Source organism: Sapajus apella, unplaced genomic scaffold (genome assembly GCF_009761245.1).
Source record: "Sapajus apella isolate SASKATOON/1434 unplaced genomic scaffold, GSC_monkey_1.0 scaffold20, whole genome shotgun sequence".
NCBI lineage: Eukaryota > Metazoa > Chordata > Mammalia > Primates > Cebidae > Sapajus > Sapajus apella.
The window spans coordinates 9,832,390-9,850,626 of NW_022436960.1; the positions used below are offsets into that span (position 1 = coordinate 9,832,390).

At 35.8% G+C, this 18,237-nt stretch overlaps 1 protein-coding gene across 19 annotated transcripts in view; it reads right to left on the minus strand.

The window, feature by feature from the left end:
* Positions 1-18,237, minus strand: part of UNC79 (unc-79 homolog, NALCN channel complex subunit) — a 279,776-nt gene that overhangs the window by 172,810 nt on the left and 88,729 nt on the right. For all 19 annotated transcript variants that reach the window (XM_032287551.1, XM_032287562.1, XM_032287558.1 and 16 more), the window contains 4 exons: positions 10,727-10,791; positions 5,872-5,960; positions 5,200-5,240; positions 1,961-1,989 (listed from right to left, as the gene is read on the minus strand). In XM_032287551.1, the coding sequence (XP_032143442.1) occupies positions 1,961-1,989; positions 5,200-5,240; positions 5,872-5,960; positions 10,727-10,791 (224 nt within the window). The remainder of the gene's footprint in view (positions 1-1,960; positions 1,990-5,199; positions 5,241-5,871; positions 5,961-10,726; positions 10,792-18,237) is intronic.

Here is an 18,237-nt window from a genome sequence, read left to right on the forward strand (position 1 = left end):
CGCCCGGCCTCTAATAATTTTAAGGGCATGCTGAAATGCTCAAAGTATAGGAAGGACTGCCTCAAAAATAATTGTAGATGAGGCTTTGGGGGCACAGGACCTCAATGAGATTCATTGAAAATCCACAAAGTTTTTAAGAAAGTCATACTAGCAAAAGCACCACCTGCTAAAACTAAGGTAAACAGACAAAGTCTAAAATGAAAAGAGGTCTATGGGATCCTAACTCTTACATGCAGGAAGCAGATTGAGAAGGTTACTCAGTTGCAACATGGGCCATTCCTTATTGAAAAGAAAAGATGTCTCAGAGAGTGAAGCCAAGAGCTCAGGAGGACAATAACAGATTAGGGGACTACTCCTAGGAAGCAAAACCAGGTCCTAATCAAGGCATGTGTGCTGTCTCTGGAGACAGAGGAATCGTTGATGTGTTTGTGGCTGGAGCTGCTGTAGATCAATCGCTGCTATCTGCTTTCCCTTATTCTTTTTGAATAGAAGTCTATTGCTATTATCCTGTCCCTGTCTCAACTTTGTGCCTTGGGTGCAGAGAGGGGAGATAACTTTCCTTCTTAGTTTGCAGGTCTCTGAATCAAGAGAATCAGTCACCAAGAAGTTTAATCAGTGACATATCAGATGCACATCACAAGATATTAGACTTTAAGCCTGAAGCCATAAATAAGTCTTGTGGAAGTCATATAAAGTGGTGAGCATATTTTGCATATGGAAAGAAGGTAAATAATTATGTCCAAAGGATGGATTGTGGTAGATTAAATGTGACCACAAAATTCTTGCCACTCCTTTAATAACCACAAAGATCCTATTTCTCCACGTTTTGAATCTGGGCTAGCCTTGGAACTTGCTCTGACCTATTGAATGCTACAGAAATGATGCTATGTGACTTCTGAGAGGCCCTGAAACCTCCTCTCTCTCTCTCTCAGAGGACTGCCACCTGTGAACAAGTCCAGCCCAGCCCCTGGAGAATGAGACATCATGTGGGAAGAGGGAGGCCCAGACACCCCACCCATCTCACCATTTCAGCCATTCCAGCTGAGCCCCACCTTATTCCAGCTTACCCACCAACTGACTCCAAATACATGAGTGAGCCTGGAGTAATTTATCAAAAGAACGGCTTGGCTCAGCTGAGCATAAGACAAATTGCTGATCCACAGAATTGTGATCTAATAACTGGGTTGCCATATGGCCCACTATGTTTTCAGATGGTTTGTTACACATCCATAGATAACTGAGACAGCCCTCCAATATACCTACTCATGGTCAACATCCCAAAAAGTTTAAATGACGTATACAAGGTCCACATAGGTCAGAGGGAACAGAACTGGCCAGAGTCCAAGTATCTCAATAAACTAATCAAAAGTTATTTTTTATGACATCATACTGCCTCCTTTTACTCTTTTTGATTATTAAAACAAGAAGAGAAGATGGAGGTGATTTAGAGAAACTATTATAAAAAAAATAAAGGAAATATTAAAGGAAGAATCTTTAGCTACATATATTGTTCGACTTACACATAAATACTTTCCATATATAGTCAGTCTGGGTATGTTTTTCACACATACGAATTGGACTATTTGCACTCCACTTCAAAACAATTGATATTTCTAGCATACAAGATATATACTTAACTAAAGTTAAGTACAATAAATTGCAGTATTATTGAAACTTTTTCTAATTAGACTCCTATCCCAGAATTACCCATAGGCTTTTATTGCAGATTACCAAACAAAAATATTGTGCATAAGATGGGTGAGCAAAAGCCAAAATGGAAATACAGACCATTTGGACGTAGCAATCGTGCATGCTAAATTATTTCCTTTCCCCCTCCACAAATACAGTGGCATGCACATACTGGGAAACCACAGTGCAGAAATGAGGCAGGTGTCAATACATGAACTGACATACAAACACAATAAATCATGCCCCAACTACACAAATGGTTTGCTCTTACCTTTTTCTGACATATAGCAGATATTTCAGCTGTAAAGGGAAGGCACACAAAATATCAACAAAGAAAGCAAACCCCTCTTCTTTTTATTTAATTATTTAATTGATTTTTTGAGACAGGGTCTCACTCTGTCACTCAGGCTGGAGTACAATGGCACCATCATAGCCCACCACAGCCTCTTGAACTCCTTGGCTCGAATGATCCTCCTGACTCACCCTTCTGAGCAGCTAGGACTACAGGTGTGGGCCTCCATGCCCAGCTAATTTTTTTTAGAGATGGGGTCTCACTATGTTTCTCAGGCTGTTCTTGAACTCCTGACCACAAGTGACCCTCCTGCCTTGACCTCCCTCCCACGGGATTAGTACAGGTGTGAGCCACCATGCCAGGTCTAGAGCCCATTTTAAGTAAGGGTGGCCACGAAGGGGGAGTTTTTTAAATCTCGACCTCTGGACTTGGCCCAAACAGCTTTTTGCTTGTCTCATAAATTACCATCTACTTTTATTGGCTTCAAGTTTCCTCAGAAAGCCTGAAATAGATTTTTTTTTTCATCTAGCAGGGTTAAAAACACCTGCATGCTGCTGCTCTTACAAGTAATTTAATCTTTTTAGATATGACTTAGAAATCAAATCTTGTTAAAGTCAAAAACTTTAATCTTATTTCCCCATTTTACAGAGGACAAAATTGAGAACCACTGTGGTTAGATAAATTCTTCAAGGTCACAGGCTATCGATGGTAGGGGCAGACCTTGAGGTAAAGTCTCCAAATTCCCCGTTTACTGTTCTTTCCATTATACTATGACACCGGATTGATGTGATATATTTACAGCATTGCCATGGGATTGTTTGCAATATCAAAACTGTAGGAAAAAAATACTAACTTGGAATACTTAGTTTTGAATTATCAATTTATATCATTCTTAACTTGTGTGTGTAAAACCAGTTGTAGGGTTATTTAAGAAAAAGCAATTTTCAAACCCACGGGTAGACCAGTTGGAGCAAGACTGTCAAATTATTGTCTACATATCGGATTGACTTTAATGAATGGATAAGAATTCTTTTTAGTGGGCACATCAATTATCTCCATGAAAACTGAAGCTTGAGAGTATTTGAAAATAAATTTTCCAAGAATCGGTTAATATGTTCTCTGAAATAGTAAATGCTCAAAAAATGCACTAACACCTTATTTATAGTATAGTCTAAGTTACAATTTATTTAAAAGATCAAAGGTAAATGTCTCCCAAACCCTGTCTGGTAATTTTAAACTAGTGTATGAAAAAGCGATAGTATTTACAACTCACTTTAAAAAAACTGGTTTTGTATAATTAATGGTTATTTGACAGTTTGATATCCTAGAGTTTATCTTAAATCATCTAAAGTTAGTGTCACATCTCTAGATAAATAATGAAAAGTTATTGCCAATTTTCCTCTAAAGATGAGTATCACTGGAGACGAGGACCATAACTCAGCAACACGGCTGATATTTTAAATGTATTTTATAACTTGACTATGGCTTTTACTTCAGAGCACTGGATGATCACTAAGTAACCTAATTTAAAGGTTAAAAAGTTACATTTATCCATATAAGCCCAAATCTTTTTACAGTTTTTCTTTCTTTCTTTTTTTTTTTTTTGGGACGGAGTTTCGCTCTTGTTACCCGAGGCTGGAGTGCAATGGCGCGATCTCGGCTCACAGCAACCTCCGCCTCCTGGGTTCAGGCAATTCTCCTGCCTCAGCCTCCTGAGTAGCTGGGATTACAGGCACGCACAACCATGCCCAGCTAATTTTTTGTATTTTTAGTAGAGACGGGGTTTCACTGGGTTGACCAGGATGGTCTCGATCTCTTGACCTCGTGATCCACCCGCCTTGGCCTCCCAAAGTGCTGGGATTACAGGCTTGAGCCACCGCGCCCGGCCTTACAGTTTTTCTAAGACAAGATTTTTCTTTGTCACCCAGGCTGGAGTTCAGTGGCATGATCACAGCTCACTGCAGCCTCAACCTCCTGGGTTCAAATGATCCTCCCACATCAGCCTCTCAAGTAGCTGGGAGTACAGACATGTGCCACCATGCCTGGCTAAATTTTTTGTTTGTTTATATTTTTAGTAGAGACAGAGTCTCACCATGTTGCCCAGGTTGGTCTCAAACTCCTAGGCTCAAGCCATCAGCTCGTCTTTACTTTCCAAACTGCTGGGATTAAAGGGATGAGCCTCTGTGCCTGACCTACAGATATTTTTACATAGATTTTCAAAATGTGTCTTTGAAGGATATACAGGTTGATATTATTGATCCATTTTACAGAGGGGGAGCACTAAATTAATTTTTCTCTTAAGGTTGAGAATCTAATATAAACAATATGAAAAGTAAGACTACAAAAAGTGTAATTACCAACAAGCAAAGGCCTTCAATTAAAAAAAAAAAAAAGCTTACAGAATTTAGTTTGCATAAGGTTTTCCTCTTAAGTGGGCCTTTCACATGAATCCTTCCATTTTCTACATGTGAAGTCATATACCATCGAGTTCTTCCTGTGCCCCAATCTCTACTCAAACTTAATATGCCTGCAACTCTTTCCACCTTTCATCTTTCCTCTGTGTTTGTCAATACTTTTCCTTATCATTTTAGTCTCCAATGATGTGGCTGGAATAGCTGCTTCTCCCATGTATGGAGAAATGCTCTGTCTGGGACAACTTTCAGGGCATAGCTTTGAGAATTCCAACAAACTTCAAGAAGCATTATAATCTTGTCTTTCCATTGAGATGGGTTAGATACATCTTATCCCCATTTTACTGATGAGGAAACTGAGTCTCAGAGAAATTCAGTGTTTTCCCTTCACAACACAGTACCAGTAATAGTAGCAGGGAAAAGGCCAATTATTCATTTCTCTCCTAGCTGGTGTTCCTTATTTTTATTCTCTTTATTCCGACCTGGCACAGCAACTTATCACTGGCAACAACTGTTACAGATACAGAAAATCCCTAAGACATAATTTGGCAGGGCTTTAGTCATATGGAATCCTAATTTCAATATCTACCTTTAATTTTAATAGGGATGACACCACTTCCCTCATTATTAAATGTGTAGGTACATTATAAACAAGGCATTGATATTATGCTTTGTATCAATGAATATTCATAGAATATAATGCTTTGGTGATTGTCTTTGTAAAATAAAATAGTACAAAAGGAGATAAAGCAATGATGTCATTAGTCATGATTACTCATTATTCAGCCTTTCCTAAGTCAACCATACCTTGTGGCAGAAGAACATCAATCAGCCACTCACTGTGGTCCCTATTGAAAAAAAACAAAATTCATTTTTGAGCTTCAATGAAATGTTCTCCTTCCACATGAATGTTTATAAGCTACACGCTATTGCTGAAAGGCTTTTAATAGAAAGGAAGTATAATTAAGAGCACTATCATAATAAACTCTTAAAATGTCTAATGCATTCCAGCTAAATTATAAATTATAGGCACTTCATCATATTCAGTTATCTTTAAATGATACTTTCCAGATGCTAATTAAGCCAACCAAAATACTGCATGATCTGTACAAAGCTGAGTGTGATGCTGTGAAACAAACAAGCAAAAAGAACCCATATAATTTATATGTCATGTTTGGAAACCACAGTTTTCTTTTACATCTGTTTTTCTCTGTGGCCTTTTTAACAGGGTTCCTTCAAAACTGGAGCTGATTTATTAATGGAATTGCTTTCTCATGTTACACAGAGAGACATATTGCAACTTTTCAAAGTTGTAATGTTCCGATGAAAATTTATTGTATGTTAAATATCAAACAAATTAACCTTTAAAAATCAGAAAGGCTAGTGAGAAACTTTAGTAATGTAACTAATTTAAGTCCAAATGATTTTTATCTTCTCATTGTTGCCCTATTTCCTTTCTTTAAGGACTTTTATACCTACCCTGCAATCCTCTCACTGCATTCTTCACAGAGATACAACGGGGGTGGTTTATCACCCAATGCTACTGATAGGGAAGGGTCTATACACATCTGAAACACATGAAAAACAGCATTAACTCTCTTGTTCCTGGGTATCACATTCCCTATATTCTAAGCAAAAATGCTTCAATAATGACAGATTTTTCAAAAGCAAGATGGAATAAATATTTTTAGTAAAACTCATTTTACCGATAAATGTTTCTCCCTGCACTAGCTGATGAGTCCATGCTGAGGATTTAAATGTGGCTGCCATGGTTTTTCGTTTCTCTGGTTACTTGCAATGCAATTAATAAATAGTGTCAAGAAGTTTACTCTCATTCCACAAAGATCCAAAAAGTCATCTCGTTCAATTGCTGCTCAAATTGGCTGTATTTTACTCACACTATTCCTTCTTTAAAGTGGTAAACAACAGTAGTCTCTCATTAGGAAAAGGAAAATGTATTATTAAGATTTCAGAATCATAACTGATACCAAAATGCTAGTGGTAGAGAATTTTGCTTCGTAAGGCATACCTCATTCAAAAAAGTTAGCATTAAATCTAACATTGAGTGGTTTCCTTCTCTTACTCTGGAATCTTAGTTTTGTATCAATCATCCAGCCTTTCTTTTTCATGTTTTTTTTTTTTTTTTCCACACATGACCTATCATTTGTTTATCCTTGCTGGGACTGATTGATATGGCTGAGTTTCACTAACCTAAGCACAGAGATGCAAAGTGTTAATTTCATAGTTGATCATCAGAATATTTCAAATCTGGATCTTTTAAATCAAATGAACAAAATATCTAGATAACTAACTGCATTTTATACTTTGCATGAGTTTAAATTTCTATAATTTATCGAAACCATTTTTAATTCTGTTTCTACCCTTGAGTAAGCAGTTAAGATACCTAATACACAAATTTTTCTGGAACTACACTCTTTTTTCAGTTGTTTTCACAAATTTGAAGCAGGGAATCACCCAGACTTATAACTCAAACAGCCTGTAATTCAAAGTGAAAACCCAGCCTTTTCAATGATTGAGGAATCAAGTTAGAATTGCTCATTTTAAATATTCATACCATCAACAATTGTAAACTATATATTCCTCGATGACAAAGGCTCAGAGTGAAAATTTTCCTCCAAGTTTCATGCTTCCTTAGATGTAATGAATAACTACTTCGGGGTGTATTAAATCAGAGACTGGAAAACTTTTTTTGTAAATATTTTAGGATTCATGGGCCACAGTCTCTATCACACCTACTCAATTCTGCTGTTGGAGCATGAAAGCAGCCATAGAAAATATGTAAGAAAATTAACATAGCTGTGTTCTAATAAAACTAATAAAACTTTGTTTACAAAAACTAGCAGCAGGCCAGATTTAGCTATGGGGCATACATAGTTTGCCAGAGCCTGCCTTAGATAATTATCTGAGCTCCAAAGTATTTCATAAAGTGGACTTCAAGTAGAACCAAGTAAAACCGAAAGCAAAGTATGATATCATAAACTTTAAGTTCCAACATATTTTCATCTTTAGCTATTAGAACTCTTGGCTTTTGCCTAAAAAGTACTTTTTTGCAGCCTATTACAACAAAAATAGATAATACTTTTCTATTTGGTAAATCATTCTTGCTCAGCAGTACAGCTCACTATTATAGAGATATTAGGCTTTTGACGAGGATTAATCAATTTTCCCCAAATCTTTCCCATGGTGCCCATGTGGAGTTCCTCCTAAGTATTATATAAGTTATTCTACCCTCTTTTCTAGTGAGTCATTAATACCTCTCCCAGGTAAAGATACTTTTTCATTCCACTCAAAAGGAGAAGTTCCTAGGATGCTACAACTATAAATAATCATTAGAGATCAGCTAATTGACCTCTGACCTTTAAAGTAACTTAATTAGCATAACCTATCAGATATGTAGTTGGTCTAATGAGTTTTGTTCTACTCTGAACAGGTTGGTTTACATCCACACTAATGCGTTCACACCTGTGTGTCACATTAACAAGTGAGTTTTTCTGTTTTATAAAAATAACATATGCCCAATGTAAAGGCTTCAGCAAACTGAGAGAGGAAAAAAAGAAAATTCAATTAACTCATTAACTCTCTGTCTCGATGCAGTCCATAGTAACATTCTGATAAGTATTACTGATTGTTTTTCACATAAATATATGTAACTTTTAAACTTTTTTAAACTTTTCAACATCATACTATAAAATTTCATAACTTTGCGCTTAATGTTATTTTGTAAGTATTTGGATGTTGAATACTGTTGATTTGCATGTTGTGTGATGATGTGGCTTGGGTGCACTCACATTGTAAAGGAAGAGCAATACTGAGCCAGACCTATTGTAGCACAAAAACAGCCCCAGCACAGGAAGCCTTAATGAGAATGTTACCTTTCTGCAAACTGTAGAGTGAAAATAGAAAAAGGGGGGTCTTTAAGGAAACTGGAGTTCAGAAAGTAAGATTCAGGGGATATGAAAATGTCTTGGAACTAGAAAGAGGTGGTGTTGGCAAACATTGTAAATACACTAAATGCCACTGAATTATTCACTTTAAAATAGTTCACTGTATATTATGTGAATTTCACCTCTATTTTTATAAAATGACAGAAAGTAGATGGTTTGACCTATCCTGGCTGACTCACTCTAGGGAGAAAAGTGAGGCCAACCCAGTGGAATGGACTGGGCTGTTTGCCTAGAAAAGAAGGAGAAAATCTAATTCATGATGCTTTCTGTGAGTAGGAGGCCAGAAAACATTACTAACCATGTATCAGAGGACTCCTGAGAATGCAGTTTGACATAAAATCAAGGAATAATAACTGCAAAAACCAGACAGAAAGGATACCCTTCCTGTTGATACTTGGGTGACCCAAAAGAAGGAGCTATACATTAGGAGGAAGAAAAGAAGGATAATAAGAAGGAACCCTAAAAGTCTCATCATTGTGAAGAATCAAGCTTAACTCCATGAATAAACTATGAATTCATATGTGAGTAGCTTAAAATAGCCTCACTCCAAAGAAAAGCACCTCTGAACCTCAAATCGAAAGTCAATAGTGGGGTACACATAGAATGGGAGGGCCTATGCTTCCACTGTGTGGGTTATCATTACCTGCTTTTTTTTTTTGAGATAAAGTCTCCCTCTATTTCCCAGGCTAGAGTACAGGGGCACAATCTCAGCTTACTGCAACCTCGATGTCTCTGCCTCAAGCAATTCACCTGCCTCATCCTCCTGAGTAGCTGGCATTACAGGCACACACCACCATGCCCAGCTAATTCTTTTGTATTTTTAATAGAGATGGTGTTTCACTATGTTGGCCAGACTAGTCTCAAACTCCTGACCTCAGGTAATCTGCCCACCCTGGCCTCCCAAAGTGCTGGTATTACATATGTGAGTCATTGTGCCCGGCCAATTGCCTGCTCTTAATATCAATCCATTCAATTTGCCTTCAACAAAAGTAGAGATTAAAAATAGGCCGGGCGCGGTGGCTCAAGCCTGTAATCCCAGCACTTTGGGAGGCCAAGGTGGGTGGATCACGAGGTCAAGAGATTGAGACCATCCTGGTCAACACAGTGAAACCCCATCTCTACTAAAAATACAAAAAATTAGCTGGGCATGGTGGCGCGTGCCTGTAATCCCAGCTACTCAGGAGGCTGAGGCAGGAGAATTGCCTGAACCCAGGAGGCGGAGGTTGCGGTGAGCCGAGGTCGCGCCATTGCACTCCAGCCTGGGTAACAAGAGCGAAACTCCATCCCAAAAAAAAATAATAATAATAATAATAATAATACAAGGACATCCTTTGTTAGTGTAAGGTATCTAGATGACTACATATTATTGGCACTCCTCTGCCATTTTTGGTCCATGAAACACATTTTTGGTTTCTTTTATATTTATTGAATCTCACTTCATCTTTTCTACTTTGTTTCTATAAAGTGATGGTGTTAATTTTCTATTAGTATTTGGTCATCTGTACAGGCTATCTATAAAACAAAAGCAAACCCATAAGACACTTGGTTCTCAAAAGTAACTGTGAACTCGAATAACTTCAGCTAACTTCCACTCTTCATAATATAAAAATTAGCCCTTGCAAATTCAAACACAAGTCCATCTAGCCAAATATTTTGTATCCAATAAATATATCAAATGTAATTTTGTTAAAAGGTGTGATTATTTTTCTTCACATTCAACTTTCAAGATTCAGATTTATAATAGGACAGACCAATTTGGTGTAGAAGAACGAGAATAAGGTTAGGAGTCCAGATACCTGCTTCTGTCTCCAGTTCTGATTGTAACTGGCAACCTTAGGAAAATGACTTGACTCTTTAAACCACAGTCTCTTTACCTTTAATGTGTAACTTTCCATGTATATGCTATCCAAACACCTTTCAGTCATTTCAAATAAGTCATATTTGTAATATGAGCTAAGAATTAACAATTTTATTTTTTTGTCCTACCACTTCTGAATTTGCATAAGCACTCATGATTTGTAGCATACATACGAAAACAGAGAGAAAATACATTTCCCTGAGTTCATTAGCTGAAATAGAAACCAGTTAAGGACCCATGTAAGCAATTTACTAGAATCCTTCTGATAGATAATTAGCACAGTGCTACACAGCACTTGGCTATGAACGCATAGCCAAAACTGCAGACAACACTATTTATTGCTCTCTCTTGACCAGGCTGCCAAAGTACAATTAGATTGAATATGGAGGTACTTGGAATTATTACAGAGCACAAGCCTCTACTTTACAGAGAAGGATGCAATCTAGTCCACTTCATTCAGCAATTTGACCACTGACAATATAGTATGGCATCAGGTCTAATAAAACAGTACCTTCACAGCTGGTTTGTTAATTGCGTTGTGACATTCAATGTGCTGGCAGTGGATGGGATTCCAAGCTGTAAAGTAAAGCAGAGCTGATGAATACATCTCATTGAAATTATTCATGCCCTAGTAAAAACACATACCTTACTATTTTCTTTTTTCTAAATAGAACCATCATCAGAAACCTTCCTAACAGAACCATCTTTTTAATCTATAAAAAATTTAAAAGTCAAGCAAAGATATACAACTCCATCCATTTTCCTAGGGTAGGAGATAAGACAATATAAGATGGCATGTACAGCACCAGAATGATACGCCATTAATAAGTTTTCAAAAGTTTTTATAAGCATGGTTTCACTAGATCCTCCAACAACTCTGTAGGGTAGGTACAGCAAATTATTAATCTCATTTCATATAAGAATAAAGTTAGCAAGGTTAAGTAGCTTGATATGGTCACAGAGTTAGCAAATGATAAGCTAGGACTAGAACCTATATCTCTTGGTGACTGACATTCTGCTCTTTTCGTGATAGTATATTATGCTAAATATCCTAGATTGTTGGTACCAGGAAGTGTTTTAAATTGATAATAACTGGAATTAATAGTAAGGTGTCCTCTACCATTCCTTTTCCTATTCCATCCCCATCAAATATGGCGACTGGAAAGATGGTTTTCTTGCTCAAATGAAATGCATCTCTCTCTTACATTTGACCCACCTACTAAACCTCTGCTAGTCTGCTAATACCCAAGTAAGCCTCTGCTAGTCTGATAATACTCAACTCCTGACCTCAGTATACACACGGAATGAGGAAAAGTGACCTGTAAAAAATCAGATTGAGAATCACAACCAGTAGTTATCATCTGGATGATTCTGTAGCCCAAACACTTAGCTAATAATATTCCATCATTAAAAACATGTAAGGGGCTTATATGCTTGACAGTGGGACATTTTTCTAAAGTGCCATATTTTAAACTCATATGACTATGTTGGCCTATTCTTAATGCATGGGAATTTGCAGATGAGAAGATATTCTTAGTTACATATTCAATTATAATTCAAAAATATATATTATTAATGATCTGAGCTAATTTATGCTCTAATTTATGTTCCAAATACTTTAGAAAATTTTCTACCTAGGTGTGTCCCAGCTTCAAACTTTCTATCCCATTGTTAGACCATGTACAAGATTATGTGTCTAGTTGGAGATTCAGGAAAATATAGTTACCAGAACCACTGATATTTAAAAACATATAATAGGTCTAATTATTTGAAAAGAAAACACAAAGTACAGACCAGAGACCACTGCTATGATAAGATAGCATCATTTTGATCTTATTTTAGGAGACACAAAGAAGAAATGAATGAGTAAATGAACTGATTAATGAAGAAATAATTTGGGTATAGGCGCTTCATAACTATGAGATTAGTTTCCTATATATGGTAAAGTCAAGCTGAATATAAAAAGTTGCAACAAGTTTTTCTTGTACAATTAGAGAAACATAGAGGAAAAGGTTGCCTTTAACCAGTACATGAATTGCAAATACATAGAACATGTGCTGCATTCTTCCAATCCCAAGCTCATGACAGATATCACTAATCTATTGCAGCATTCCTTCCTGCTGAGTCCAGAACTGGCCTTAGGATTCTTTTTACCACTGTGATCCAAGAAGTCACCACTAATCAAAACGAAGTTGGCACACAAGATGAAATCTGCTAACCATCTCCAAATCAGTGTATTATGAAAATGTTTGTAGACTGCTTTATAGAAGTTCATAACACTTATGAGCAGAAGTAATATTCAAAACATATAATAATTGCTATGGCACAGGCAAAACAAATTAGAGTGTGCACCAGCCACAGAACTTGATCAGGGCTTTAAAGACTTCTATTCTGCCAGAAATAAATGCTTTTTTGTGGATAATGGAGATATCCAGAAGGTTCTACTGCTTTAATTTTGCATTTCATTTTTACTGAGTGTTGCTGTATTAAAAACAGGTTATAGGATAATCAATTTAAAAGCCACACTGGATTTAAGCTTACTAGAACAGTGATCTTAAGTTTTGCTATGTATCAAAAATCAACTGTCAAGGTTTTTAAAATATAATGTCTGGAACCCATGTTAGATCTTCTGAATCAAAATATTTGAGGATAGAACACAGGTAGCCCCACAATCACTCTGGCTTTCTTCCTGATAGTAATTTCCAGACCTTGGCCCTAGAAGGGGAAAGATAAGCAGAGTACTATGGTCTTGTTTTTAGTTGAGGGGACAAAAACTGGAGCTTAAAGAGGCCAGGTGGCTGGAATTTGCTGAATAGACTAGGAAGGAAGAGGGAAATATGCAAAGAAAGAGATCCAGAAATCTAAGCAGGAGTCTTTTTGAGTCTTTGGCTTTATACTAAGTAAAATGTATGTAAGGTAAAACTCCATCAGGCTAGATAGAGAAAAACTGTGAGGGTTCTGTGAGCTAAACAATTCCTAGAGCTTGTACAGGGCTGGGTGATATTCAAGATCCAACCAGCCAGAGTAGAAGAAATTCACTAAATACTTGGAACAATCATAGAAACTCTAGGAGGGTTATGTCTTAGGGCTAAACTAACATCAGAAAAAAAGTTACTCTAGGCTCACTCTAATGAAACCAAAGAATAAGCCTTGAAATGGTCAGATGAATCCACAAGTAACTTGACTGCCAAAACAAACTTCATTATACTGTAATGGAAGACAACCAAATTGAGACACTCAATAATGTAACATTCATGAAATCCAGCATCCAGTCAAAATTATTTGCTACTTGAAAAGGGGGTAAAATGTGGCCAGGCATGTTGGCTTATGTCTGTAATCCTAGTACTTTGGGAGGCCAAGGCAGGCGAATCGTGAGGTCAGGAGTTTGAGGCCAGCCTGATCAGCATAGAGAAACCCCGTCTCTACTAAGAATACAAAAAATTAGCCAGGTGTGGTGGTGCATGCCTGTAATCCCTGCTACTCGGGAGAGTAAGGCAGGAGAATCACTTGAACTCAGGAGGTGGAGGTCGCAGTGAGCTGAGATCATGCCACTGCACTCCAGCCTGGACAACAAGAGTGAAACGCTGTCTCAAAAAGAAAAAAAAAAAGGGAAAGGAGGTAAAATGTTACTCATAACCGGGGGAAAACAGATCTGCAGAAACAAAGTCAGAAATTGCACAGATGAAGTAGTTGACAAAGAAGAACTTTAAAATAGCTACCATAAACATAGGCAAAGGAAAGCATGAAGATAGGCATAATTAGGATAGAGATGGGAGATATAATTTAAAAATTAAATATGACTTTAAAAAATAAAAAATATGCCTTGAAATGAAAAACTTACTGAATGGGTTTAATAGCAGAATAGACAATGCAGAAGAAAAGATCAGTGAATTAGGAGACATAACAAAAACTACCCAAACCGAAATACTAGAAGAAAAATAAATAGAGATTCAGTGAACTGTGGGAAAATTTTAGGCAGTTTTACTTTACATACATTTTACTTAGTATAAAGCCAAATTTTTATGATTGCTCCAAGTACATGTGATTTAAAGCACAAAAGAAATAAAAGGGGGAAATATTTGAAGAGACAATGGCTAAAAATTTTCAAGTCTGATGCAAACAACCCACAGATCCAAGAAGCTCAATGAATCCTAGGCAAGATAAAAGCAAAGATAATCACACCAAAATTCACTATAATCAAATTGATGAAAACCAATAAGGAGAAAATCTTAAAAGCAGCCAGGAGGGAAAAAAGACATATTACTTACAGGGGAACAAAGATAAGAATGGTCGCTGATTTCTCGTCAGAAACAATGCAAGCCAGAAGACAATGGAACGACATCTTTAACAGGCTGAAAGAAAAATACTGTCAACCTAGAATTCTATACCCACTGAAAATATCCTTCAAAAATGAGTATGAAATAAAGACTATTTGAAGACAAACACAAGATAAGAGAATTCATTTCCAGCTGAGTTCCACTACCAGAAACATTAAAGGAAGTTTTTCAGGCTAAGGGAAAATAATACTAGACAGAACCTCAAACTTACACAAAAGCATAAAGAGGGTTGGACATGGTAAGCATGGTGAATAACTAACTACAGAAGGCTTTTTTACTCATATTAATGTGTTGTTAAAAGATGGCTGATTGTTTAAAACAATGAACAGTAATAATGAACTGAGGCTAATAAAATATATAGAAGTAAGATATTTGATAACAATAACAAAAAGGATAGGAGGGGTAAAATTAAAAAATAAAAGGTTCTTACATTTCATGTAAACTGTTAAAATATAATTTGAGGTAGACCATGAAATTAAAAGTGCATATTATAGACCCAAGAGCAATTTTTTAAAGGTGGTACAGCCAACAGTACAATACAGAAATAAAATATAATACTAAAAATAATTAATTCAAAAAAGGCAAGATATCAAAAAGAAAAAAAAAAAGAAACAGATGGGACAAATATAAAACAAGTGTAATATGATAGACTAATGCCCATTCATACCAGGAATTTCATTAAATGCCAAGGGTCTAAACAATAATTTTACTAATGTAAATGGTCTAAAAGGCAAAGGCTGTCTAATAGGATTTAAGATTTTTAAAACCCATGACCCAATTATATGCTGCCTGTGAAAAACATACTTGAAATATAAAGTCTCAGATAAGCTAGAAGTAAACAGAAAAAGTTATACCATGTAATTATGGCATAATTTTTATACCATAATGGAAATTATAAGAAAGCTGGAGTATTTATATTAATATCAGAGAAATAGATTTCAGAACAAAGAATATTTCCAGAAAAACTAAGGTAATTTCACAATGATGAAAGGGTCAATTAACCCAGAAAACATAAAAACCATAAATATTTGTACCCTTAGTAAGGTGAGAGCACTGAAAGAAGCATAACTAAAATTGTAAATTTCCATAATCCTCTCTCAGTAACTGATTAAAAAAAAAAAGCAGACAGAAAATTGGCAAATATATAAGACTTAAAAACACTCTCCAACAACTTAACCTAATTTATAATGCTAGAAATCTCCACTCAACTACTGTGGAATACATATTGTCTTAAAATACACATGCAACATTTATTAAGATAGGTATTTCGGTCCATAAAATAAGTCCCAAATATTTAGATGGAGCTACATCACACAGTATATTCTCTGGTCACAATGGAATTAAACTAGAAACTAATAATACAAAAGTATCTGGAAAATTACCAAATGTTTGCACATAAAAAAACCATACATCTAAACAAACCATGAATGAAAAAAAGAAACTTTAGAAAATATTCTGTACTGAAATACAATAAAAGCCTAATATACATAACTAATTTCTGGGAAGCAACTAAAGCAATGATTAAACAGAAATTTATAGCTCAAAATTATTATATAAGAAAATATAACAGATCTCAAATAAAAGATTTATGCTTCTATCTTAAGAAGACAGAAAAAGAACAAAACTCTATATTAGTAGGAGGAAGAAAACAATATAGAAACTGAAATCAGAAAATCAATAGATAAAAATCAATAAAATCAAAAGCTGGTTCTTTGAAAAGTTCCAAAAAATTGGTAAGCCCCAGCCAGCTGATGAACAAAAAAAAGAAGAAAGAAAGAAAGAAAATTCATTACCAATGTCAGTAATGAAAGGCAGAACATTGCCACAGATCCTATAGATACGCTAATAAATTTGACAAGGTGGATGAGGTGCTCACATTCCTCAAAAGACAAAAATTAAAACTATAACTCAAGTAGAAAAATAACCCTGTAACTGTTAAAATGACATTCACAACATAAAACCTTCCCTGAAAGAAACCCCAAGTCCATATGGCTTCACCAGTGAATTCTACTAATCATTGAAAGAATAAATAATACAAATCTTACATAAACTCTTTCAGAAATTAGAAGAGAAAGAAACATTTTCCAACTTATTTTATGAGGTCAGTATTACTCTGTAAACAGAACCAGATGAAGACATCCTAATTAAATAAAACTAGAACAATATCTTTCATAAATATAGAAACCTGAACACTTAACAAAAACTTAGAAAAATAAATCTAGCAATATAATACAGCATGACAAGCTGAGTTTATCCCAAGAATGGAAGATTGGTTTAACATTGCCAAGAAAATGAACATAATTTACCATAAAACAGACTAAAGGGAAGAAATCATACAATCATTTGACAGAAATGCATTTGACAAAAACTGACTGTGATTAAAACTTTCAGCAAACTAAGAACAGACGGTAATTTCCTCAATCTGATAAAAAGAATCTATGAAAAACCTACAGCTAACATAATAATTTAATGGTGAAAACCCAAATACTCTCTCCACAAATTGGAAGAAAGAACAAGGGTGTCCACTCTCAGCACTTCTATTCAAATGGAGATACTAAGCAGTGCAAAAAAAAGAAGTATAGAGAGAAAAAAAGGGAGAAAGGAAAGAAGGGGGAAGAGAGAGAGAAAAGGAAAAGAGAAAAGAAAGAAGAAAAGAAGGAAGAGAGGGATGGAGAGAGGAGAAGAAGGAAGAAAGGAAGGAATAAAGGAAGGAGGGAAGGAAAGAAGGAAAGAGGGAAGGAAGGAAGGAAGGAAGGAAGGAAGGAAGGAAGGAAGGAAGGAAGGAAGGAAGAAAGGAAAGAAGGAAGGAAGGAGGGAAGGAAGGAAGGAAGGAAAAAGCCATTCAAATTAGAAAGACAAGAAAAAATAAAAATTATTTATAGAGAGCATAATCAGGTATACAGAAAATCTTAAGAAACTTACAAAAAAGCCACAAAAACTAATAAGTGATTTTAGCAAGGTTGCAGGGTGTAAGGTCAATATACAAAAATCAATTACATTTTTATATCATATAGTACCAATAAAAAAGTATAATATCAAAATTTTTAAACACTTTTTAATAGCATACAAAATCATAAAATATTTAGGATGACCTTTAACAAAATATAAGATCTGTATATTAAAAACTAGCAAATATTGCTGAAAGAAATTAAAGAAGACCTAAATAAATGGATAAATATACTATGTTCATGGATGAGAAGACTCAATATTGTTAAGATGTCAATTTTCCTCAAATTAAACTATATAGTCAACGTAATCTCATTCAAAAATCCAAGCAGAGGTTGGGTTCAGTGGCTCATGCCTATAATCCCAACACTTTGGGAGGCTGAGGTGGGCAGATCACCCTGAGGTCAGGAGTTCGAGACCAGCCTAACTCACATGGTGAAACCCCATGTCTACCAAAAATACAAATATTATCCAGGCATGATGGAACATGCCTGTAATCCCAGCTACTTGGGAGGCTGAGGTAGGAGAATCACTTGAACCTGGGAGGCAGAGGTTGCAGGGAGCCAAGATCACACCACTGCACTCCAGCCTAGGCAACAGAGTAAGACTCCATCTCAAAAAAAAAAAACAAAAAAAAAAAAAAAAAATCCAAGCAGATTGTTTTGTAGAAATTACAAACTGATAGTAAAACTTATATGAAAATGCAAATGTACTAAAACAACCCAAAAAATTATTAAAA